Source organism: Haliaeetus albicilla, chromosome 1 (genome assembly GCF_947461875.1).
Source record: "Haliaeetus albicilla chromosome 1, bHalAlb1.1, whole genome shotgun sequence".
NCBI classification, from domain to species: Eukaryota; Metazoa; Chordata; class Aves; order Accipitriformes; family Accipitridae; genus Haliaeetus; species Haliaeetus albicilla.
Genome location: NC_091483.1, coordinates 15628238 through 15654059, shown reverse-complemented (window position 1 = coordinate 15654059; position 25822 = coordinate 15628238). Strand labels below are relative to the sequence as shown.

The following is a 25822-nucleotide window of genomic DNA, read 5'->3' as shown; positions in this document are numbered from 1 at the left end:
AGGGATAGGTAGAAGATGAGCAGCCCTTCCAAACCTTCTCCCTCAAATTCTCACTTCTGTTGAGAGAATGAAGAAACAAGAGTTTGAAATATTCCAAGATCACCTTACTCCCTGGGTGCACGCAAAAGTGCGGGAGTCCACAGTATGGATTCTTCTGCCCAGTGACAAGCACCAAAACAATTACATAGGATAAATGGCAAAGTGATTATCTAACCACATCTGTTAACAAATTACAGGCATCTCAGCAGTGGCGATGTAGCGCTGTCATTGCACTGATAAAATGCTTAAAGCCAGTGTCCTGAAACAAAACTATTATTACATTAGTTACCAAGTACTCACCATGCCTATGGGTGCATCAACTGTAGCATCAGTGAAGAAGAATTTATTATTGGATAGGAAGATCATAGCTCCAGAATCTTTACAGATTTGAACTACTTTTGATGGAGCCTTCAAGGTCCCCTGGGGTCACATCACTTCTCCTGGCTCCCAGAAGACTGGGAATTAGACGCTTGGTGCAGGGTTTTAAATCAGAGATTCGTTTTGAAAATTATTTTAGCTGTACATTTTTTGACAGGTACTAAGAGCTAATCTACAATTTTGAAAAAATGTGGTTGATATCTAGGCACCTTCATAGACGCATTAATATCGGTTTGCTGTTTCACAGGACAGAGTTTACACATCAAAACTGAACAACTTGATTTATTTAAAATTCACCTCAAAATGCATTGTGTTTAGTTTCTTTTTTAAAATGAACATTCAAAGCATCAAAATATTACTAATTTAAAAAGAACCTTTGTTAAGAATAAGATAATTTACATACTGTAGATTGTGGCTGTGAGGGGAGAGAAACAACCAATGGTAGATTAGGCACAGTACTAAGGCCAACATGCCAGAAAACAACACAGCTCTATGCTCAACTTTTAAATGATCTGGACAAAATAAAACAATTGGGTGGGAAAATAAAACCAACCGTTTACTTAAGGGTGTTTGTGTAAAAAAAAAAAAAAAAAAAAAGGCGTTAGTAAGTTTTCTATCTAGACCTAACTCATTCACGTATTTAAAGAACTCTATCTTCTTCCAAATAACAAAAAGTGTTTCTAAACCAAGGCAGATTATTATTTGGAACTGGCATAGTAAAATAAAGGATCACAGTATACAGAGCTTAAAATCCTGTACCAGGAAAGAGCAACAAGTGGTTTACAAGGGGATCGTTTAAGTATATTATCTAATTTTTAAAAACAGAGATATAAAATATCAGTTGCATAGGGATTTAAATATAAGGCCAAGCAGGAGATTAAAGTAAAATAGAGATCATAAGAAGGGCACTATGGTGTCAAAACATAGTATTTCCATTTGAATTAATGTCTAATTCAAAATCACAGTATTTTGCTAGTACTACAAACAGTGAATGTCAAACTGTCCCATTAATCTTGAACTGAAAACTGACATTAGAACTTCTAAATAGTACAAAACTAAAGCTCATTGTCTAAACCTGATCAGTGTATTAGCACAATAGTGCTTGGTACGTACCTGATTTATATACTCTACCTTCTGTAAATAATATAAAGGTTATTTCTTGTTAATAAGTGTGAGATCACAATATTACTGCATGCCATCAGTGGTTTGCAGGCTTACTTGATATTTAATTATTCAGTCTTTAAAAGTGTAAGATCCCACCCTGCAGAATCTTCACCCATTGAACACAGAACACTGTCATTAATAAAATACAATAGGAGTTCCACCACTAACAACTAACATATAAGCCAGGATTGTAGGTCTAAACCCAGTACAGTTCATTATTATTAACTCACAGCAATTTTTGTTAGGAAGGTAACCTGTAGACTTCCAGATAATCTTGCATGTATTAAATATAAACAAGTATGTAGCTAACGGTCATCTCTTGGCATTTCAAGTAGATTATTCAATTGTGAAACTATTTCCGCAAAATCAATTTTAAGTTGTTAAAAGGAAGTTCAAATATTAATTTCTGTATCTACATGTAGCTTAATTAACCTAAAATTGTAAGGAATAGTAGTGTAAGGAAAAAAAAAAATTCTCCAGATGAATTAGGCGTTAAGGTACACTAACTGGGAATACCTGAACCAACATCGTAACTGAAAAGTGCATAAACATAGTAATACTACAAATGTGTTAACTACAGAACAAAAGGTTTTCTGAAAGCTAAGCGATACTATTTTACATGTTATTTACAGGTTGCAATTTTTCCAGAGACCACAGAGACAATTTACGATCTTAAAATTCCTTTGATATATTCAAAGCGTCCTTTGGCTTCCATCCTATTCGGTCAAGAACCTATTCACACACCAGTGAATCAGGTACTGTACAGTCGAACAACACTGCCATTGTGGTTCTGTAATTCTTCAAAATCCATTCTTTTCTGTTCTTTGAAGAAAAAGCAGTATTTTCATTTCACGCTTTTTGTAGGTGTTTCAGATTCTGTAGACTGTCTCCCATCAGTCCAAGCCTCTCGTGTGCTCTTCAGTGCTAGCGTTTTCTGCTGGTCGACCACAACATAATCAACTCTTTCATCTGCCACGCTGCTGCCTGAACCACTGCTCTTTTTCTGGGAAAGGCAAGGGAGAGTGAAAAACCTTTGTTAAAATAAATTAACAACAAAAACTAAGTAGATGTCCCAAACAGATATAGAACAAGCACAGGTTTCTCTGAAAGGCTCTCCAGTTGACCGTTTGACGAACTAGTTAAGATGATGTTGCGGGAGGCTCCCTCTTTCCCAGCAACTACTTGTGAAGAAATTTTAAAGTTTTGATGGCAGAAATGCAAGAGTTGAAGATTCGCTTACCTTACGAGGTGGGGTAGATTTTCCCGAGTCTAGGTCCAGATCTAAATATTCTACTTGTTTATCTCCTTTAGGTTTTACCATAGGGCTGCTTCCTCCATCAAGACTGTTGCTTCCAAACAAGTTCTGAAATTATATGTAAATAACTTCAGCTACAAATGTACATGCTAATAGTCCACATTATCAAATACTCTTATTATAAACTGCCAAAATATTAAAGGTTAAAGAACTGACTGAGAGCTCTTGCAATCAGTTAAACCATGCAAATTTTATTGACATTGTGTAACAAGGGGATATATTCTAAGTCAAAACTGGGACCAAGTTGAAAGCCAATGGTGGTGGGAAAACCCCAAAACCAACCCCCCCAAATTTAAGGTTGACCACCAAACCAGTCTGTGCCTTCCACCTAATGTCCCTTTCATATCATGAGATAAGAACGGAGTGTGGTTTGTTCTTTTTAAATGAAGTTGTTACACCTCAGATTTAGCATTACTTAATTACAAACTTTTTTATTCCCTTAAATTGCTGTTAAATACCTTGCAAGAATTTCAGCCTTATAATAGTGGCAAAACTTTAAATGAAACTTTTACATTTCATTCAAAAGCCATCAGGATTAAGCTGAAAATCAAGAAGTATTACTCAATTGATAAGACCAAAGGATTAAAACTTCAGAAAATTTGTGTAGGGCCGCCTGAACTGAAGTTGCATTGTATACACCTAAATTTTAATTAGCCCAGACTTTTACAACCTCACCTCCTCTGTCCTCTCCCAGCCTGATCCCTCCCTCTTAACAGGTGTTATAGGAACAGTACAATAGAAGGACTCTTCTCTAAAAGATAAAGAAAAAAAAAGGAAGACAGAGGGCAGCAGTCAGCAAAAAATGAAGAGGAAGGCAGAAGGAAAGACAGACGGGTAAGGCTGACAGCAACTTGAAAGAAAAAGCAGAATATTGCTGATTTTATTAAATCAAACAGAAGTATGACATGTCCAAACAAGATGCTTCGAAGCTGATGACAGAAAAAGATGAAAAAGTATGGACTCCTTTCTACGATGCAGTTGGAACAAATAAAAATTTCCAAAACGTCTATGTAATTGGTACATTTTAAAACAAAGGCCTTGAGATATCTGGAAACGTTCGGGTTCCCTATGAAATAAAATATTTTATGGGTTAAAGTTTAATGGGCTGGGCTTTTAAAATTGACGTTATCCATTATATCTGTATCATCCAACTCATTTAATATTAAGTGGTAACAAGGACAAACACAAACAACTGAGACAAAGTTCGTTTTTGTTGCCCAAATTTTCTAAACAAATTTCTGCATATTTAACATACAAAAATCAGGTTCTGTATCAATGTTTGCAGCATAAATAAAAAAGCTATTACTCCTTAAACAAAAAAATAATCTGTTATTTCAAACAAACTAGACAGGCAGAACATATGCATTAGAAAACAGAAACTTTAAATATACGTAAACAAAAATTAAAGGAAATCTGTAGAACAACCTTAAAGAATGAACGGTGCAAGCAAACAGAAGATATTAATGACAGGCCATCTGAGCTGTGATAGTAATTATACCGTCTTGGCACTGAAGTTAACCCCCTGAAACAGCATTGTTAAGAATCAACAGAAATCCCCAACTCGAACTGCGATTCTGCTGCAGGGAGAACTGTGGGCATAGGCGATTCTAAACCTTTGTGTAAAACGGGATGTTTCTTGCACCTGCAAAAATGGGACGTTACCGATTACTTACCAAAGCCTCTTGCAAGAGAGGGGCTAAGTTTTTACATCATCAGCTCCCCACTGCTGGAAGCGCACTTCACCTGGGAAGCGCGCCTGCACTGCTGGCAGGTCAGACATCCGTACAAAGCACAGGGCAGGATGCTCTGCAGGTGCGTGAGCTTGCACCGAGTCAGAGCTGCCCGCAGAGAAGTCAGCAGGAGGGGTTCGCTCGGGGGGGGCCTAAGAGGCACTATCCAGAGGCAGCAATGGTGAGCTGGAGGGGAGGGAGGCTGGAGGAGATCAGGGAGGGTATCCAGAGCAGCAGGGGATGGGGAAGCAAGCAGCACTGCGAGAGGAGAAGAGTCCAGGGTGTAGTGAAATGGGCTAGCACATGCCATATAAGAAGGCAGACAAACGAACAGAACAAAAAAGGTGCTAGGCAGGCCCTCCCCAAAAAAGGTCTTTCATAATGCTTTAAAGATGAAAAATGCTGCTGTATTCCCTACTAAGAACCCAAGCCGTAAAGGCGTGTTGAATGCATTGAACTATATGGATCAAAAAGCTGAGCTCAACATACAGGTTTTCCTCCAGTGCTTTAGGGGTATTCTGGACCACGTTTTAGTTTAGGCCTAGGTCTACTGCTACTCTCTTACTTTAAAATACTATTATTGGTTCTTTTTCTCTCTCTCCTTCCCCCTCCAACCCCCGCAACAAAAAACACAACGCTCATCATTAACTTTTCCTAACTAGCTCTTCACTTACTGCACTGCAAGCTGAATACCCCAAACCTTATTATCTGAGAAAATTCTCCCCCAAAGGGGAAAAAATACAGATATTGAATACACAAAGACCCGCTCTGCCCTCTTTTTTTGAAAGTAGCCTATTAAAAGTACACATAGCTCAGTTTTTATAGAATGTAAACAACAAATATCAATCCTTTTTTCTCCTTGTTCCTCCCACATTTCTTGAAAGATATCCTTTTAATAAAGGTTTTTAAGCCTGTCTCAGAGATCCTAAGACAGATTATTTCCCTTGATGTCATAATACTGAACTGGTGCATAGCCCAAGACAAGCAATTACAAAGAGGAGACAGTTTCTAGGGAAGAGGAAAAAGAAAGTCATGTGTTGAACTGTTTTGTACAATAGATAAGCATACTAACCATTCTCTTTATATGTGATTATGCTCTTAACTCCTTTAGTGAAATCTTACCAAAATAACAGGTTTTCTACAGAATTTTTAAAATTATTATTTTAATCTAGAAGTATCAAGGGAGTGATGTCGAGTGGAAGGATCTGTGTTTGCATGATTTAAAAGTAAGGACTGCACAGGAAGAGAGTAGTTAAGATGTAGATTTTACATACTGGATCTTCAGTGGACTGATTTGGATTCATGGATACATAATTCTCTTCACTGTCGTGCGAGTCACTGCTGGAAGTTGTGCTATGAACTGAATCCGGTCTGGGAGACATGGGAAACCTGGAGGAGCTAATTACCAGGAATTATTTTACAAACAATACATCTCGAATATCTTAAACCTCCTGGTAAACAACAGAAATAAGCATATTAGTGCTGAAATTTTCATTCGGGTTTACTAGAGTGTCACATTTTTTGGTTATACACAGTCCCTTATATTTAATATTACAAAATAAAAATTCATATGGACACACTTTGTTTCAATGCACATAAGCACGTATACATACACACACACACATAGGCACACACACACTTCCAAAGGAAACCTCAATTTGTATTGCACAGGCTAAAAATATAATACAGATGTACACACATTTATTAACACTCTAGTCAACGAAAACAATTAATCCGAATGAGGAAAAGCTAAGAAACTTACTCTCGTGCAAAGCTTCTGGTGATAGGAGATCTAACTGGAGCTTGTAATTCTTCCCATTCAGGCAGAGGTTTTATTTCTAGTGGAGCTGGTTTTGCTATGTAAGAAACAGACAATCTTAAAGCAGAGAACATTTCTAAACAAACTGAAATTTAATAGCTTTTCAAAGCCCAAATGAAAAACATTTTACTATTTTTTAAATAGCAAATACTAGTTAGAAAAAGGAGATACTGTTCAGACCTCAGAAAGCCATGATATATTAACTTATATTTTTAATCTTTCCAGGTACTGAAAAGCAACATCACTTAGAAAAAAAGATCACAATTTAAGCATTTTGCAAGATATACTTGTATGTAGCAATTCTGTTTTGAAAAGAGACTCTGAAAATGGCAGCATCATGTTCTGTCTTTACTCTGCCATGATGACTTGTTGAACTGACAGGGCCAGGATAGGGCTTACGGACTGTTTCAGCAGAGCCAACTCTGGGTACTTTTCTTGGCTCACGGACAATTATTATTATGCAAACTCTGCCCTCACTGCATACATGTGCCCTTACTGATGAGGTTTCACAGCTCAAAGTGTGGGCAGAATCTGCAGCTAAGGCTAAGTTTGCAAAAGTGAGAGATGAGCCAACATCAAGCTTCAATTCCAGGAGGTGCTTGGCTTGCTTCAGTGCTTATCAACAGACAAGCAGAGTAGCAGCATGTTTCTGCCATTAATGACAGCTAACACTGTTCTAGAAAAGGTGCCATTTTTAAATTCCATTTTCAGAACAGAACCACAAATAGAGTATTAGTGAGAAATGCATTATCTCTCCTTCCAGCTTATATGTTTCACCTCTTCTAAGGGTTGGGGGGGGGTGTGTGTAAAAGGAGTTTTGGAAAAAAAAAATTAAAAGAAAATGATAAAAATCACACAAACTGCTGTCACAGTTTGAATCTCAACTTCATCCTCCCTAAAACTGTTTTTAGAAAATAAAATGCAATGTCATTATAATGACACCCCTTCCTCTCCTCGCCCCCCCATCAGTTTGCTGCCTATTAGCAAATTTACCAAGATCAAATGTCAGGCATGTAGCACTAGTTCATGTGGAGTAAGAGCTGTCGTAAGTGACCACATGAGGAACTGAACAGAAATCAGTTGCTTAATCAGTGTGGTTGTCTCACAAGGAAAAAGCAGAACTGTACTCATTATACTTTCATTATAGTCACTCTTCAGATTGAATTTATTGAAAAGTCAGCTATCATATACTGAACATAAGGACTCCCGATTCAAATTTTCCGGATAAGTATGAGTCTTTAGTATTCCAAACAGTCTTCTCCTTTTCTCTGTTAAGAAGTCATAATTACGCACTCAAAGCATATCAAGCCTACTCCAGTAATTCTGCCACTTTAACTCACTTGCTCATAAAAAGCTGTCACCACAGACTCAGAAGAGGAACTACAACTCATCTATCTCAAGATACAGTGTATCATATGAGATAAGAGTGGCAGAACCGAACTTAATGTAGGCAAGATGATACTAAAGCATGAGTGACACAAAAATTATTAGCTTGGCTCAAGTCCTCTGTAAAGGCTTGAGACTACCTGGCAGGTATAAACAGCAGGCAAGGTACTGCTCCAGCAGAAATAGAGTCAGGACTTTGTCCAAAGCCCACTGAGAACAGCAGGAATATTTCATCCAGTTGCAATGGGCTTTAAGAACCAAAGGTAATATCCCTGACACTTCTGTGGATTTTTAACCTTATTTGTAGTCTCCTCTACTTCCTGTGACTATATAAGGCACCAACTCAGCACCTTCTTTCTTGAAGCCCATCAGACTAATAATGCTCATTAAGATGCATAAATAAATCTCTGTGCTAGCAAATGGTCAGAGGATCAATATTTTGCTTTATTTCAGTGTTTAGCCAACAGCAAGAGACCCAAGTAAACTGTGCTTTCTGGTTATTGCCTAACAAAAGTTTTTTCAAGCAACTTACAGGTGAGTCATATATACTTGCTTCTAAGTAAACAGACAAAAGTAAATCCAAGATATGAACATCTATGACTTAAGAGATCAGAACACCCATGTTAATGTCAAGGAAATGTTTCCATGCACTGTTCAAGCCAGAAAGACTTTAATTCCTTATATAGGCAGCTTTTTGCTTGGCAAGGAAAATGCATCCGTGATCTTAGATTATAGCAGAGGTAAAAAGACTATACAAGAGTTAAAGTTATTCTAGAATAACAGTTTTCTTAATTTTTGTTTTACTTATTTTTATAAAGCTCCATATACATACAGTGCTAAAGTACATACCCTTTCTTCTTGTAGTAAAGTCACCTATGGTTTGTGAATCAGTTCGCTCTAAACCATGTGGTTTAGGTCTTAAAATTTTAGGACTTTGACCTAATTGGTAAAAAGAAGACTCTCTTAATAATATTCTATTTGTAACTGGAAAATGGAATTTTGTAAATAAACAGCACAACCCCCTGCAGAAAGGTTAATGCCACAAGCATAAGCAAGCTGCTGAAGGAGAGTTTTACAGTCTAGCTAGGTCTCACACTAAGGGCTTAAGCACCAAACCAGAAACAATGAAAACACTGCATGCAAGTAATTTGTCGGAAGCAAGCATTAAAGGTGTACAAAAAGGCTAGAAAGTGCATCAACAAATACTGTAACTGATCATTACTATTAACTGGTTTCAAGTTGCATTACATAAAAGATTCCGTATTTGAGGAATACCTAGCATGACAGGAGAATAGTCATGTTTCAGATGCAAGTTGAGGTACCCTCAAAGAAATGAAATCCTCTTTAGCCACAATATTACTTTGGAAATAGTGATACCCCTGGGAGGTCTCCTATCCACCGTGCATCTCCCACTTGAGAAGCCCCACGAATCTTTTTCCACACTGTATTTGTTAAACTTGTTCCCCAGAGGTCTATATCTGTCTGTACCAAAACCACCTCTCTAACCTTGCAGACACAGGGGGACTTTCTTTACAAGCCTGCATACTGTCCTCCCTGCCCCCCTTCCGCCACAGCACAAGCCAACCTCCACCACAAATGACCCTGTCATAAAATTACATTCTCTAAACCCTTTTTAAATTATATATACCTATATACAAGTGCAGTAGATGCACCAATCATGCCCCAATATTTTATGCTATCATACACTATCATGCTATCATGTTATTAGCATAACATTTCCCTATGTTATGCTATCACACAATGTGACACTTTAGATGAATCTGGTAATATGATGAAGGGTACAAACTAAGAGAACATTAGAGTCAATAAGCTCCCTACAGGCAGTAATATAACCCCTCTCCCAACGAGAAAGTTCTTCATCACCTTGACCAACCTCTGCAAGTGTTCCAGGTCACATTGTCTATTTTAAATAAATATGATCAATAATGCATAATAATCCTAACCTTTCATGAAAGTTTATCTGACAAAGTGTTAATATTAGAAAAGGTGAGTGCCTTCAAGTGGTACACCAAGAAGCCATATGAAAGGTAAATCTTTACAATTAACCAAATGAGAAGTTTAAGTCTGACTATGTTAGAAAGTTGCCCTACAGCACAAAACAGAAAAGGACTGGTATAGACTCAGATGTGGGCTGGTACTACTAGCAACGCGTGAGAATGCTCTGTAAAAAATAAACTTGGCAACAAACACCAGAAGTTTGCAAATCTGTGCCCCACGGGTTTTGCATATGAAGTGCTCTATTACTGTTATCACTGAAGTATTGGGAATAATCAAGTAACAACAAGAAAGATAAACAGAAAGGTTTTGTACAGTATCTTCTACACAGTGCTTCTGAGAGACCATGCAGGTAAAACAAAATTTATTTATTTACTAGTAGTGCTGCATAGCAACTTCCTTAAAAAGAAAAGGACATGAAGTGATTTTCACACAGACAGTACTTCTCCAATTTCAAAATCAGATGCTCCCTTAAATGGCTCGAAGTGCCCATGAAAAGGCCAAGCAGTTGGGCAATGCTGACCAAAGACCCAGATTGTAAAGTGGTACACAAAGCATTTCTGTAAAGTATGCTGTTGACTGGAGCTAAGTCAAAAGCATGACCTAACATGTTGGCATAGTTCATTCTCAGCTGATTCGATATTCTTAAGTACCTTGCCTACAGCTCAATGATAAAAGCTTGCCTATATAAGAAGACCAAGATCTGAAAATCAATTGAACAAATGTAGAAGTTCAAATTCAAACACCTTTTATTAAGAACAATCTGGCGCTGAATATCATTACCTAATCACATTCACTTTGTGTTCCACAGTTTTATAATCTGATTTAAAAGAAATTTGGCCCAATACAACTCAATTTAAAATGCCAATCAATGCATTGACATACAAGCACAGATCATACAGTGAGAAATCTAGCAGAGGTAACAGGGTTAATGAAATTATTTAACCAGTGTGTACTTCATAATCTCTCTGCTCTTATAGCCAAACATAGGCTGAAGTGCCTGAAACCATAATACAGAAGATAAGCCCAAGGAACTCAGGGCTATGACTCATTATTTCTACTTCTGTTAATGATGCTACATGGTCTCGTGCAGCTAAGCATCCTGAACTATGATTATCCCCATTTGTAAAATGGGGCATTATGTAAATGCTTGCCTCATACTTAAGTTAGCACTTACAAACCATTCTGAGACTTTCAGAAGAGCTATATAAATAAGTACAGGTCCCTATAATATTTCTCTTCTGCATCAGACAAGAACATACAAAATGTTCCAGTGTAAAATAAACTCACTAGGCTTTCATCTCTTGCCGCTGAAAGACTGTTCAACCTAAATAAATTTGGTGGCAAAACAGCTTGTTGCTACCAACCAGCCAGGATAATGCAATACCTCTAGTTTAATATGTCACAAAAAATTAAAATGTTTGTGCAGTTTTGTGGTTTTTTTCCCTGCCTACAAAACAAAAAACAAAAGGCCTAATCTCTGTTGAGGAGCTTATTCTGTGCAACAGAAAAGGCCTGACACCAGGCAAAGGAAAAGGGGAGGGGGGATAACAATCACAAAACTGAGGTTACTTATTTGTGTCTCTAGTGAGGAATTCCTCCACCTTGTTTTTGCCCATTTAAGAAGATAAAGTAACATGAGCTCTAGGGTACAGAAAGCCCTTAATAATATCCCTTACTCAATCAAAAAACATATTTTTAATAAATGCATCAGAAATTTTAGAAGTGTCATTTTTATCTAAAAATTGACAGTGCTGTCACTATCTTAAGCCAGATTTGTGAACAGAAATACGTATTTTTTAGAACTTTATATCTTAAGTACTACAATGGAAATTCCTGGTGGTGTTCTCAAGTAATCTCACTAATCTTCTCCAAGAGCACGTCCTAGTACCTCCGAGAAGCAACAAGCTGAATATAATACAGAGGAGAAAGCGCCTCACACCTGTACAGCAGACTGGTCTCCAACACCTACTCTATTCAGACATAATCGGTAAAGGTAATTGTCATAGGGCTGTTCTTCAAATCAGCTTAGTGAAGGTGGAAGGACAGTAGGTCTCTAGGAAGGCCTGGTTCCATACAGCATTCCAATACCAGCAATACTGAGCAACACATTTCCTGTGGTTTAGGCCCACAGGCCCAAATTTACCTCATCTAATGTTTAGGCACTCACATAAGACAACACTTTTAACTTGCACGCCTATTCTGGGAAAGATAAATCTGGGTAAAAAAAAAAATATAGTTTTTGTTACATATACACACACACACTTTTTTAACTGAAAAGGAAATAAATTGTGTAGCAACACCACTGGATGCAAATCTACAAGGGAAAAAAACCCAAATAAGTTATGGCAAGTGAAACCAACCAAACAAGAAGTGAAAATTAGATGTTTTCACTGTTCAGTCAAGTCACCACCTGTGAAATGCAAAGTGCTACATCCAGGAGAGAGAAGCTCAGCTTTTGCACGTTCTATCAGACAAATACTGTGCAAGGGCACTCTGAGCTGAAAAATCACTAATGAAGTCTATTTTTCTAACAAATGGCTGCTTGTAAAAACTGCCAAGCAGAACAAGCGATTATGGATCTAGCATTAGAGTGCACTCAATTGGCATGAATTCTGCTCCTGGCATTTCGGTGCGTGTCAATGCTGCCTTTGTCCGAGAAGTCATCAGGAGAAGAGTCCATTTCACATGTTTGATTTTGTTTCAAATAATGGTTTAAACTGAAAAACCTTTTGGTTTTTTTCATTGGCTAATGTATTCTCTCTTTTTGTTTTCCACAAAACACTTGGAATATAAAGTTGCAGGGTGGGGGGGAGCAGGAAAGGGGTCCCCCTGCAGCAAATTCCTCCATCAGAGTAGGTGGGTCCTAACATTTTCTGTTTTGAGGACGTAGAGCACTCACTGAAGAGCCTCATTTGTTTTCAGGCTATCGCCTTGAAGCACTAGTACTAAACGACTTTTATGTTAAGAACGCTTCTTTTCTGACTGGCTGCTTGCTCCATGGCTTGCTGGCAAGGGATTTTACGTCAGGAAATGGCAAACATCCTCATGAAAGAGGCCAACGGTCTATTTAAATAGCAGCTATGTAGGGCTTAGAATGTTAAGGTAAGTCTACTAACGTGACATAAAATTTCAGAAATGCGTGATCTGTTAATGCTGTTTCCTGGCCAACGGGACTAATCCTCATGAGACAAGGAGATCAGACATAGGAATGCTAGAGCAGTGCTTTACTTGGAATAGGAGGGGGAGAGCAAAAGGTAAAACCAGCCACATAAGCATCCTGCATCCACAAAAGTACTTTCAGAGAGGCATAACTAACAGCAGTTTCTCGTTTCCATTTAAAAATATGCATCTTTGCCCCTTTTCTCTGTAATTAGAGAAAACTGAAATTTGCACTGAGGTCCAAGAATTCCAGTACTCAGAGCCACTGTAGATTTTTCCTTAAAAAACAAGGCTGAAGCTCACGGTCTTCCTCCCACAGGGTTTATTATTTGGTTTTCAATTCTGCAGAATAACCTCCCCCCTTTCCTTCTCCTCCTCTTCCTCAACCCAGTGAACTCTGATTCCCGAGTACATGGTCTTCAGCACAGAGCTCTACAAATACCCCGAATTTGCTTTTTCATCTCTGTTTTTATTAAGACTACTTCCTGCCAAGGTACTTCTAATTAGGAACATGTATTTAGTTATACATCATTCATAACCATTTCCATACTAGTATCCTGCAACAAATAGGAATATCAATAACGTGGTTAGTTCTGGTCAGGGATACCACATGGATGGTGATAACTACAGTCTCTTTAGAACAGTAAACCCAAACTGAAATCAACTTAATTTTTTCAATATTATGAAATGTAGAAAGCAGTCATCTGAAGAGAGGCTGTCCAGTTTTCTTAGACAATGTCTCTATTTCTTAGAGAGTAACTTCTCTCAGAGCACTGGTACTTTGAATACTCCAGAAATTAAGAATGAATTGGAAAAAATACTGATTATAAAAAAGTCCAACTGCATCTGACAGCTAAGGTTCACTGGTATTCATAAAATATTTGCCAAATGGCATAAAAACTATTCAGAGAATACCAAAGCTATTAATCATCCAAATACTATTTGACTGCTCTAATTTGCAAGTAACTCTCCATGTCTATATTTAAAAAGCCCCCAAAGCATGATGAACTAAAAACATTCAATAACAAAGACAATGTTTTAAGACCAAAGTACAGTATTCTAGAGTGTTTATTGATTATTAGTTTAAAGCTGCACTAAGGTTCATGAAGTCCAAGTGATACTACTTGAGATTGCTCCCTGTCCGCCCCCCCCCCCCTTTTTTTTAAACAAAACACAAAAAAATAACAGAGTTTAACTTGTTTACTGGAAAAATCAAGCCTAACCTTAAGTATATAAAAAAGCCAATGGAATAGCATGACAATATGTATATCAAAACCTATGTTTCCTTAAAAAGGCATTAAGCGCACAAGGAAGAAAAGATATGGAGTTATTACCCATGTTCTCTTGTTCTTGCTCTCCTTAGCATCTTTGGAGTTCAACACTACCATCTCTACAGCTAGTATCAGAGCAAGTCTTGCAGTTTGTCTTCAGAAAACTCCTATGTTTCATTTTTTTTTAAAACCATTATGTCCAGTAAACCATAGCTTCCTCTGCAGCTGTGATGCAGCCATCCAAACGAAATCTTTACTTGAAATTATTTGTTGTTTCAAAGTTTTGTAAGACAAATCACAGCTGCAATTTAAGGACTGGTGTATTGTAGCAAGGAGCTATATGTATTTCATTTAAAGCTATCAAGTAAAAACTAGCCTTGTGGAAGTAATTTAGTACAGCCATGGAGGAAGAGTAATTTTCAGCTAAATGGAAGTCTTTGGAGCTTGTGGGGGCAAAAGGAAAAAGGGGAAAAAAAGAAGAAAAAAAAAATCAATAAATTTGTATTCAACCTGTTTTAGGAACTCTGAGGAAGCACCAAAACATCCCCAAAAATCATCTTTTTCAAAATTCCTAAATGGAATGAACAGGAGGTGTAACTTCTAAAATCAAATGGAAGGATAAAATGCATGGATTTCTTAAAAGCAAAATGAACAGCACTTCTGCTCAGAAAAGCCATCATGAAAATTAGTTTCTTTTCCAACAGATCTTCAGTTCAGTTCAGTTCTTGCTGCTGATTAAAATTACCATTCGCAATTTTTCAATACCTACTTGTCCTAAAGCCTGAGAAAATGAGTGATCCTTTATTTAAGAATACACAAGACAATCATGATAGCGTAGAACACTGCAATGTTGCCAACTTCTAATTGTTATTATTTTTATAGAAATGTCAGCTCCTGTCGTCACAAATGCCTTAACTGTTTCTCTGAAGTTTTATCTTAGGATGGTGTGGTGCTCCTGCTATATCAGGACATGCAATATGCCCACATTGTCCAACTGAGACACTCAAACATGTAAATATTTAACAAGGAAACTGTTCAATAGGCTATTTATAACTAACTTCATGATTAATGAGGGCTCTTAGTTTCCTTAACAACTACCGACTTTGCTTGGGATTTTTACAGCATCGTACTACACTACAACAACGGGCAGTTATGCCAGTCATCCAGAAGCATCACAGTGGGTCCTACGGAGGCCAGAATGTGGCAGATGCTTCCTGCCACATGTAAGCTCTGTATGCAGTTACCTCTTCAAAGTGGGCCTATGCTCTTAAATAAAGAAAATTGGGATTTTCTATGAAGTTAATCTGTTTGGGAGATGATCATGAGTAGTCATGGCAAAGATACAGCCACATTTTTATAACCAATCCACATATTTGTGGTTTAACCACACAATTATGTCTTGTAACATCTTAAATGAGAAAAACCTATAAGAAAAACAACCAGATAAAATTTTTAACATTTTTAAAATAATCACAAGTCCAAACTCCATGAGAATTTTTTTCCTCTCCCGTGGTTTCTTTCGTTTGTTTGTTTTCTTGTTTTCAAGGTGCAACTGAGTATTTTGTTGGCATGAAAAGAAATGTGTGCATCACTCACTGTCTCTAAATCCTAGCTTACCACTTGCTGGGCTGAAAATTACCAGGGCCAAGCAGCAGTCTCTTTTAAAGGCAATCGTATGGACTCAAGTTGCAGGAAGCATCTCAGATTAAATGCTGATATATTTTTGTTGAAAGATAAGCCTTTTGTTAAAAAAAAAAAAAAAAAAAGGTGAAAATGCACTGTACTTGCTATTGGTTATTTTTGCCATCAACAAAATAATCTCTGCAATCCAACCCAAAAATAGGACTGAAAAATCTTGTTTAAAATAATCTTGAATGCAATTAAACTCTAACAACATTTGGGCAAATCCAATTGCTATTCAAGACAAATAGAACAAAGTCCAGTACCATGTTGTAGGCTAGGAATCTCAAGTTCTTTACTGCCTCTGTCAGCAATCCACTTAGTGATCCCGAGTGCATCATTCTATCACAGCTCCCCATGACCCTAAACTAAGATCTGTGCTAAACTGAACTATCCCAGAACATGTTATTAAGTGCTATGGATCAAAAACATTACAGAAGTGGCAGTGTTACACTATACTCAAATGAATGAGATTCTACTTTTGATTTTCATTCCATCATGGTCGTGAATTGTTAATTCAGCCATATGCCTATGGTTCATACATTTCTTTTCAGAACCTTAAAACCCCCACTTTGCTAAAGAGACATGCTGCCCCTCAGAAAATAGAAGTTACCAGGTTACAGGAAGTAGGACATCAAACCGAGACTTTGCAGAACTAAATTCTGCCATCACCAATTCCATCATTGACTTAACTGTGTGATTCAGATATTGAAAAACTGTGTTTTGTCAGTCAAGATGGCAAGCATGTATTTCTTGAGAGCTTTGAACTTTACAGACGAGATGTACACATGCACACACTAAATCTTACAGAGCTATAAGGAATCCTGGACAGCTCCTAAATAAGTATTTAAAACAAAACAAAACAAATCTTATTTTGTAGTTGTTTGGTCTTACAGTCTTGCTTTAAGGTCACAAAACCCACACCCCTGCCCCTGGAAATAAATCATGGGGCAGGAGGGGGCCATTATCATGCCCAGAGGCTCACAGACACCCCCCTACCACTCAAATGCTGCCTCCTGACCTATAAAAACCAATTCACACCCTACCCCTTTTATTTTCGACCCTGCAACTTTCCTTGATCTCTGCCTTATGTCATGTTTGCACTGAAGGTTAAGATCATCTAGACTCACAGACCTCTGTCAGGCCTTAAAACCTTCTTGTGGACTGCCAGCACAGCCACCTGGGACCCGCCTTGCCACACGGAGCAGTTCCCTGTGGAGCGGTGAAATGCTCACTACAGTCCTGCAAGCTGTCAGCAGGATGGAGATCCCAGGATCCAGTGCCTCGCATCACAACCCTTTTAAGGTATTTTGAAGAGCCCCAGGGAAAGCATGAGATGGAGCAAAAGAGAACCTGGCTGTTCTTTGGTGCCTTAGCTGTCTAGGGCGTCTTCACCTCACTGCATCTGGGCACCTTTAACTCTACTGCTCCTTCTTGGATAAATGGTATTTTGAGGAAGGAACATGTGACTGTCAACACAAATGCCACGTACTCGCCCTGTGGCAGAACCAGTCACAGTCTTTGAACAATTCAGAGAATAAGACCCAGCTGCATGGATGGATGCAATATTTTTTACGCTTGAAGCCTTTTGCTAGCAACAATGCTTCCAATTTAGCATCACAACTACATGCACCCGTGGCAAGCTAAAGCAGCCAAAAAGCAGAAATACAAAATCAATATAGACAATGGTCCTTTATAATAAAAGAAATAGCACCCTGAAAAACCAAATTAAAAAAAAAAAAAAGATTATTTTTGTCATTCAATTACAGGTGAATGCAGAAAAGCACCTGGCCAAGCGCTCTCCGTTTTGTCCCAAGCAATGTATCACTTACCTTCTGGTATGCTTCTCTAAAGAAATAGTAAAGCCCTTTGATTCAAGTTATATTGGGGCAGGAAGCCAACACCATGTTTTGAAATGACTTTCAAGACTTCCAGAAAGTACTGGAAGCTCCCCTCATTTACAGAAGTGACTGTGAGCTAGAAAAATGAAACTACATAAAAATGTAGTGTAATCTCAAAGCTATATATATTTATTCTTTTAAAATTTGTTATTATTTTTTAACCCATTTTCTAAAACAAAGCTTTTCTAGAACCCAGTGGGAAAAGACACAGGGCATCTCACCATGGCTCCTGGCCCAGGCTACCCCTTCAGGCGGGAAGACTGAAGAGCCTCAGGCTCTCACAGCAGGGCTGCACAAGTACTCTCCTCAGAAGAATGTGCATGTACTTTAAGTGAATTTTAGACCTATTTATTACCTACATTTAGTTTACCAATGTTATTGATTTTTTTCATAACTCAGTTGCCTGTCACAGTTGCTACTTTTATAAAACTGTACCTATTCTTAAAAACTTGGAGAATTTTAACAATTTAATAAACTATCCAGAATGTCAGGTGCTTATATCAGAGCCGTGATGACATACACATTACCGTCACTACTGCTGAAAGACAGATTACCAGATCCTTGCTGCCTGACACCTTATTCTTCAAAGCCAGCAGAACCAGAAGTAACTGAGTATGCGTTTCATCTCAGGTTTACAGAAGAGAAACAGCAGAGGGGAGAGCAGGCTGTATGCAACAGAATGGCCACTGCCATCACTGACCCCTCCATTTTCTAGCCTTGTCAAACTATACTGCCTGTAAGCAGTAAGCCATTAAACCAAGGAAAAACAGAGGAGATGCTACACATACACATTTGACAACAAAAAGCAGTGCATTCTTTCTTTATGTGCTAGTTTCACTGCATTATTTCTGTCAAATGCATTTTTAACACTGAACGTAACAAACTTCCCTAGCCCACACAGCAACATTACTGAGCTAGAGCTAATGCTCACGTGAGAGGCGATGGTGACATTTCTCAGTAACAAGGATAGCTACCAAAAAGGAACTGTTACTTGGAGGCAGTGTAAACACTATTTTTGCAGCAATCTCTAACTAATAAAAAAAGATACAGCAGCTTCTTCAGACAGAACATACGATGACCCCTCATATACCTGGAGGCCTTATCACCAACACACCTGAACTCTGCAGTAATACCATCTTTTAGAGAAGCAGCAAGGGTCTTCAACAGAAATTCTTGAACCAATGGCATATTAAAAAACAACATTCATAGGAGAAATACCCAGAAGGTAACTATGTTATGTACCATTTCCTCCCTTTCTATGTCTGCCTAAGTTTTATTGAACATACCAGCCAACCTGATACTTTCTATGCCCTAACTTGTAGCAGAAGACCATTGCAGTACATTTATATAAGCAGAACCAACCTGATAATTTAAGTTGCTACAAGAATTTGAAAGCTGGAAAAGCACCACAGTATAATATAAAGCACACACTCATTTTAGTTAGGTAAGGGTCCACTAAAACAAGAGTTTTATCCCATTCTAATTTAAAAGGAACTGCAGTTTTATTTTCCCAAAGGTATTTCTGGAAGGAGTTATTTGCATGAAGAACTCAACTAGTGAAATGGGAATATATTACCATCCTGATGTGTCATCGTATCTGCTCTTCACAAGAATGGAAGACTCGCAGTAGTCCACTTGACAAAATTTGAGTGAGCCAGTGTGTGTGTGTGTGTGTGTTACTAAGATAAAACCCTCAGTGATAAATCAGAATCATTACCATTCTTAGTAGCTCACGACCTTCATGAAGTTTTTTACAGCCCCTATGCATTTACTATACAATATTTACCTCTGCGGACAGTTCTACTTTAAAATTACTTTATCTTCTAAATTATATTAAATAATCATATTATTTTACAGTGATAATAGCTTCTAAAATTCTAGAGGCAAAAAATACAGCCAGTTACTATACACTCATTAAGAGGTATGTTAGTCCATCTAAAAAACTTTTCCCTGATGTTAGCTAGGTCTTTCTAGTTGTAAAGCACTTGAGGTCAGGAGCAAAGCAGGAGCCTTACATGCCACTTTCAGAATGTGAAACACTAACTCAGCTTCAAGAAGAGAGATGCAAGAGCAGCAACGCTGCCCCAGCAGACATCTGTGCAACTGCTTTGCACTGCCAACAGCAAAAGTGAGAAGCTTTTCAACATAGAAATTTACTACTTTTGAAGGTCAAACATTTTATCAGTAAAATACACAAACTGGCCAGTCAGGCAAAATATTTTAAAGCAGTTCAGTGTTTATTTTGAGAATATTTGCCAGTAGCAGCTTTCATCAATCTGTTACTGTCCAGTATTTCTTAAGAAATAAACAAAACTACTGTCTGGTAACATGGAAACAATTAGATACAAGCAGAGAGCCAAGGTCTTGAAAAAGGCCATGCCTTGTTTTCTGAAGATGGACAGCCAGAATGACATGTGGTACTTCCCATTTCCCACTGAGATCATCTATGTCATAATGATATTGTCTACTTCACTTAATTACAGGCTTCTTTCACTTAGTGGTAAAAATACTAATGTAAAGGTTTAGTTAGTGAGTGTTTCGGATCATCTGAATATTTGCTATCCTGTTTTCCCCAAAATAGTCAGCCATTCTCAATGTAAATACTAATTTTTCAAGCACATAATTTTAAAAATAGGACTTACTCGAAAACAAAATAGTGCAAACATTTGACCTAATGTTCTTTACTTCCCACTTCTACAAGAAAGTTAGTTATCTTGTCTGAAAAACTGCATAGTAGGGAAGTGAGTTCCTTAAGCATTTACCTCTATTTCTGATAGGCTGGCTGATAAAACATTTTAGATTAACTGGAAAGTCTAAGCTATTTATTAGTGATTCTCTATGCAAATATCTCTTATAGATACATCACAACAGTATCTTTTTTGTTTAAGAACACTGGTCACCCAAATAAACCTTATTTTAAGGAAAAGTAAACCCAGTATGCACAAGATTCAGGAGATTCATTTTTTAGGATAGCTTTGAAGGGGCCCTCTGAAATTTGGGGTTTTTTTTCCATTTTGTCATTGAAGTTGTTGCGGCTTCCTCAGACGCATAACAGTCATCTTCCACACATTCAGCAATTTAAAATATTTCCACATAAAGCTAGTTTTCCTTTTGTTTTATGACTTTGTTTAATGTACCACACTCTATAAAGGCAAGGAAATTTTCACCTACTACAGTTTATACAACTTTCAACATAACCATGGCACCCAGCTCCTGTGATAAAGCAAATGTATCTTAAGAGCTGGCTTGAATTAGCAGTTCCCTCCTCCCATTTGGATCCCAAAGAAAATATATATGGTAACCTCACAGCCCACATGTTCAACATCTTCCCGTGACTGCCCCATGTGGCCACTAACACTTAAGCATTAGGCAGCTCCAACATGAAATGATTTTCCTTGCTTTTACAGACTGAAATGAGGACTTAACATTAGCTTTAGTAGTAAACACTATTTCTTTGATCTAATTCTTCCTTCATTTGAACACATTTGTAAGAATTATTCTATGTAAGAATTTGTAACTGCATACTTTGAGTAGGACTTAAAAGCAGCACGATATACAACTCATTCTTGTTGAAACAATTAATTTCTTCCAACAATGTTTACATCAAAAGCAAATACCTAAAATAGTTAAAGAAGTTATTTTTAACTTTTACTTCATACAGTGAAAAACGTGTACTGATCCTGTACCAAGCACTGTTATGGCTATAAATTTGTATTTTATCCAATACCTCGTGTGCTCTGTCTCCATCACAAGTCAGCTAGCTATCTTCTATGTGTAAGGACTAAAACACTGCTGAGTGTTAGCAATTCTGTGTCACCTTTTCATTAGTAACTACAGCAATAAAATTTAAACCTACGCTTGTATTTGGCATTGTTTTTGTGGTGTTTTAATATGATTAAAAATAATCCTAGGATTCATTTATGTTATGGCCATCTCATAAGATAAAAATTATTCTGTTAGAATTTCTAAAAATATGATAATTTTCCACTAATCAGAAGTTGGGAAAGCTATGTTATTTTCTTAGATGATAAAAATCAACTGCTATTGTACATTTTCCTCACCTTTTCTGTCTGGTTTGAGGTTCCGATCCACTGGCGGTGGTTCACATTCTGCAACAGGTACTGACCGTCTGGGAGGGGTCTTTGGACTCGACCTGAAACCCATGTGAGCAGGAGGAGGGACTTGCTTTCCAAATAACGGAAAATCAAACGTGCCTGGTGTCATTGGTACATAGTTTGTTTCCTGGATGGGTTCAGTGAAGCTGCTGGAATGCTGTCGTGGAGGAGAGTTGGGATTCATTGGGACATAATTTTCATCTAGTTCTTCACTTGAAACACTTCCCACTGTCAACATGCTTCTGTTTTTCTAGAATTAACATATATTTCCTTTAACAAAATAAGTTATGCAATCAGCTGTGAATCATATGAGTTTTTTTAACCTAATCTACTCAGATTAATATATTCTACTGAAACTGAAAAATCACAAACACCATACAGCTTGCTTTTTTACATGGGAACAAAGAGCATTCAAGCACTGTCACTGTTGCCTCTCATCAGATCAAGTCATACTTACAAAGTGGTTATGGAAGCCCTCCAGTGAATTAGATCTGTCATTCGGAAACGTTCGTGGAATATCGTAACAGTCTTGAGAACTAATTTCTAAAGAAACAAGAAGAGAAAGTGGCTATTTATCATCCCTGTTCCTGTCACTTGGCACCAGGCATCCAGAGTCTGTTGTTATTTACTGTCTGCTTCTGAGAGCATACAAACACACCTCCTGTAGCTGTGGCCCATAGATTTTATCGATATACTTGAGAGGACTGTGTTCACAAACAAACTTAGCACTCATCAGTCACAACCTGAAGCTCTTATAGTGGCATTTTTCCATGGCAAGAAAAGAAAAAGTGATTTTTCCTTTTAAAGAAGCAGCAAAGTCTTCCTTTCAAATAGGCAGGTGTAAGAACTTAGTGTAAGAGTGGGTTTTGAGACAGTGGGCCCTCATGAAAAACCTATTCTAAAATAAACAGCAGATGTAATTTAGGGTCTGGAGAAAGGTTTTCTGACTGAATGCCCTTCTCGTGGGAAGTGCTGATTCAACAGGATTCAGTCTGTTGCAGGAACAGGTGAATCCCTGCTCTAAGCTCCCCAGTGTGGTCTCCAGGGGCTTTCAGTTTGAATGAACTGCTACAGAAGCAAAGATCTCTCCATTTGCAGGGTCCTGGCTCTTGGCAGTCCGCATTAAGAAGGTCCTCAGCTTTGTGGCTGCTTCTCTGGTGGACAGGGGTGTTTGTGAGACATCTGGCTCCCAGGTCCTGCTCACTCATGCAGGCAACAAGCTGCCTTACCCTGCAACAAGCATGCCTCCTCCTGATGCCAAGACAGAAACTGTGGGCAAACTCTGGGTTTTATCCCCACCTTGCCCTGAAAAAAAGCTCTGAAGCGTTTTGGAGATTTCCACCTCAGAGGAAAAATAAAACACTTCTGTCATTAAGTGCCAAATTAAAACAGTATTTTCAGAAAGACTACTTTTCCTGAGGCTGACAATCTCAGCTTTAATGTAGAAGTACTCACTTATAAACTTAGCAAAATGAGAGAAGATTAGTGAAGCAAAGCAAACAAGGGTCTTTCAGGGTGTTACTTTGTCATTTTAAAACACTAACAACCACCAATATTATTACACTTAGCCTACAACATGAATGATAAACAGGATAATATTATCTGCACACCTGTATGATCACATTCATTCTGTATATTGCCTCCTCTAAAAGGTCTGTCCCTGTCCCCTTCCTCATTTCAGCTTCCCATCCTGTATCCAGCACAACCCCAACAATTTTCCTTTAAAATCCCCTCTAACACTAGCATTGACTCTAACCAGTTTAAAATTCCACTTTAAAACTAACACTGTGATACCCACCTGCCTCAGGAACCTAAAAAACCCAAAACTCTTAGCCCAAGAGTGGTTAACAAGACGAGAACAACTGCTCTCTGTAACAGTAAATATCACTTTCCCAATATCTACCTCTCACTGCATTTCTCAAGTTTAAACCTGAATAAGAACAGAACAAAAAAACAGGCAGAAAAAGCCCCCAAGAAACACCAACGTCTTTAAGTAGCTCCACCAGATTTGGTAGGACCTGAAATACACCCAGCTGCTAAAGGAAAAACAGTAAAAAAAAATGCACTAGCACATCTGGAATACCAACATTTAGGTGACTATAAGGAACAAATTAAATTTTACATAAAAACTGCAGTACACATATGTATTGCAAGAAATAAAGGTTGGTGGCAACGATCACCAGATCAGGGTTGATCTCAAAGCTCTGGGTATACACCAAGTCCCACTGACCTTCAGGAAACACTTCAGCTTCTGCAGATTTGGACCACTATATGCTAACCTCACTTTGGTCATTCTGAAACACTGCTAACAGCAGTCTTGAACTCAGCTATACGAGCTTATTAGCAAAAAAAAAAGATGATTAGTTCTTCACTGCTGTCTTCTAAAGACAAGTAACACCATAAATATGTCTAGGTCTTCAAGTATTTTTAGCTAAGACTGAATGCCACCGTGCAATATGCATCCCTCATCGCATGTTCTGTGCTTTGCTGGTTTCCTTTAATAATCTTCTCTTTTCCCTCTTCTTGTGTATTTTAGGCATTGCGACCACAGACTGCTTTGTGAAGGGCTACACGCTTGTTCTTAAAGGCTAGAAATGCCCCTCACATCATTCAGCCCATTTGTATCATTCATATCACATCATTCGTCACAAGATTACATCATTTAACACAAAAATTCTGGAAGAGCAAGATAAAACATGGAACACTGACCTTTACGAAAGATATTCAAATCTACAGTTGAAATGGTATTACTGCGCGAGGGTGGCATTCCTGCTGTAGGGATGCAATAACTACTATCAGTGTCTGAAGCAGTGCGACTAATGCTACATGTTTCCACAGGAGATCGATCTGCAGCGTGGTGAGGTTTTGGTGGCCGAGGTGGAGGAATATCTGGAATAGTCTCCAGTTTTGAAGTCTGAGACAACGTTCCCTCTGGAAAAGTTCGTGGAATCTGGTAAGTACCTCCAGGTGTGGGGGGAATGTCATAGCTAATGGAGATGTGTCTCATCTGTGTGTCTAATGAAGATGCTGCTGACGGGGTATTGAAAACATGTTGCTCTCCTTCTGCATCAGTCCCAGATGGAGATGCTGCCTTCGGTAAAACATCCTGTGAGTAACTCCTAGGCAGGTTATAAAGGCTGCAGTCTGCCAGTGTCAGTCCAGTACGAGAAGGTGGAGAGTCATAGACACCTTGCTGCTGAAAAAAGCCATTCACAGCATGCTTGCTCGCTGATGGAGCAGGATTTTTGTGGGAGGGCACATTATCATTGCAGTCTGTTTCAGAAGAGCTGGATTTTGCTGAGTCAGCATGAGATCTACACATAAGATGGTAAGATTAAAATGCTGATGAACATATAAAGAAAAACAAACATTACAAATAACAAACACAACATTTAAAATGTAAACAACTAAAATGTCTACCAGTGTCTTCCAATTCTTAATTTTTTTTTTTAAAATGAAATGCAGGAACTCAATTATTAAACAAACAGCAGTACTTAAGAAGGATCCTAAGTAACTACATACATACAAACCCATGCATGTGAAATGGGTAACACAAATGTGGACCTTTAGCAGCAGCTAAACAACAAGCTGATGTTTCATACAGCAAGTGATTTCCATGATGCCAATTTGGAGCAGAGTTTGTTTGGGGGTGGGGAATTTCCCCCCCCCCCATGCTGCAAATTAGCAGCACTTTAATGGCACTGTTAAAGGTTAAAATAATACACTTAATCCTTGGGTTTACAGTACTTACTAGTTCTAATCAGCATGAAAAAAAAATGTTAGAGGAAAAACCATGACTGCTTATAACACTCTGAAGTGTATGCCTAAAGTTATCTATTGACCATA

The 25822-nt window shown here is 38.0% G+C and overlaps 1 protein-coding gene across 8 annotated transcripts in view; it reads right to left on the bottom strand.

Moving 5' to 3' along the window:
* Window positions 1–682: 682 nt before the first annotated feature.
* The window catches only part of GAB1 (GRB2 associated binding protein 1), a 102886-nt gene continuing 77746 nt past the window's right edge, over window positions 683–25822 (bottom strand). For 3 of the 8 annotated variants that reach the window (XM_069779913.1, XM_069779931.1, XM_069779975.1), the window contains 8 exons: window positions 24686–25290; window positions 22434–22519; window positions 21923–22226; window positions 8681–8770; window positions 6389–6482; window positions 5901–6024; window positions 2822–2944; window positions 683–2584 (listed from right to left, as the gene is read on the bottom strand). In XM_069779913.1, the coding sequence (XP_069636014.1) occupies window positions 2426–2584; window positions 2822–2944; window positions 5901–6024; window positions 6389–6482; window positions 8681–8770; window positions 21923–22226; window positions 22434–22519; window positions 24686–25290 (1585 nt within the window). In that variant the 3' untranslated portion in view covers window positions 683–2425. Of the gene's footprint in view, window positions 2585–2821; window positions 2945–3571; window positions 3648–5900; window positions 6025–6388; window positions 6483–8680; window positions 8771–21922; window positions 22227–22433; window positions 22520–24685; window positions 25291–25822 lie in introns of all 8 variants that reach the window. The other 5 variants (XM_069779942.1, XM_069779966.1, XM_069779922.1 and 2 more) reach the window with 4 other exon arrangements.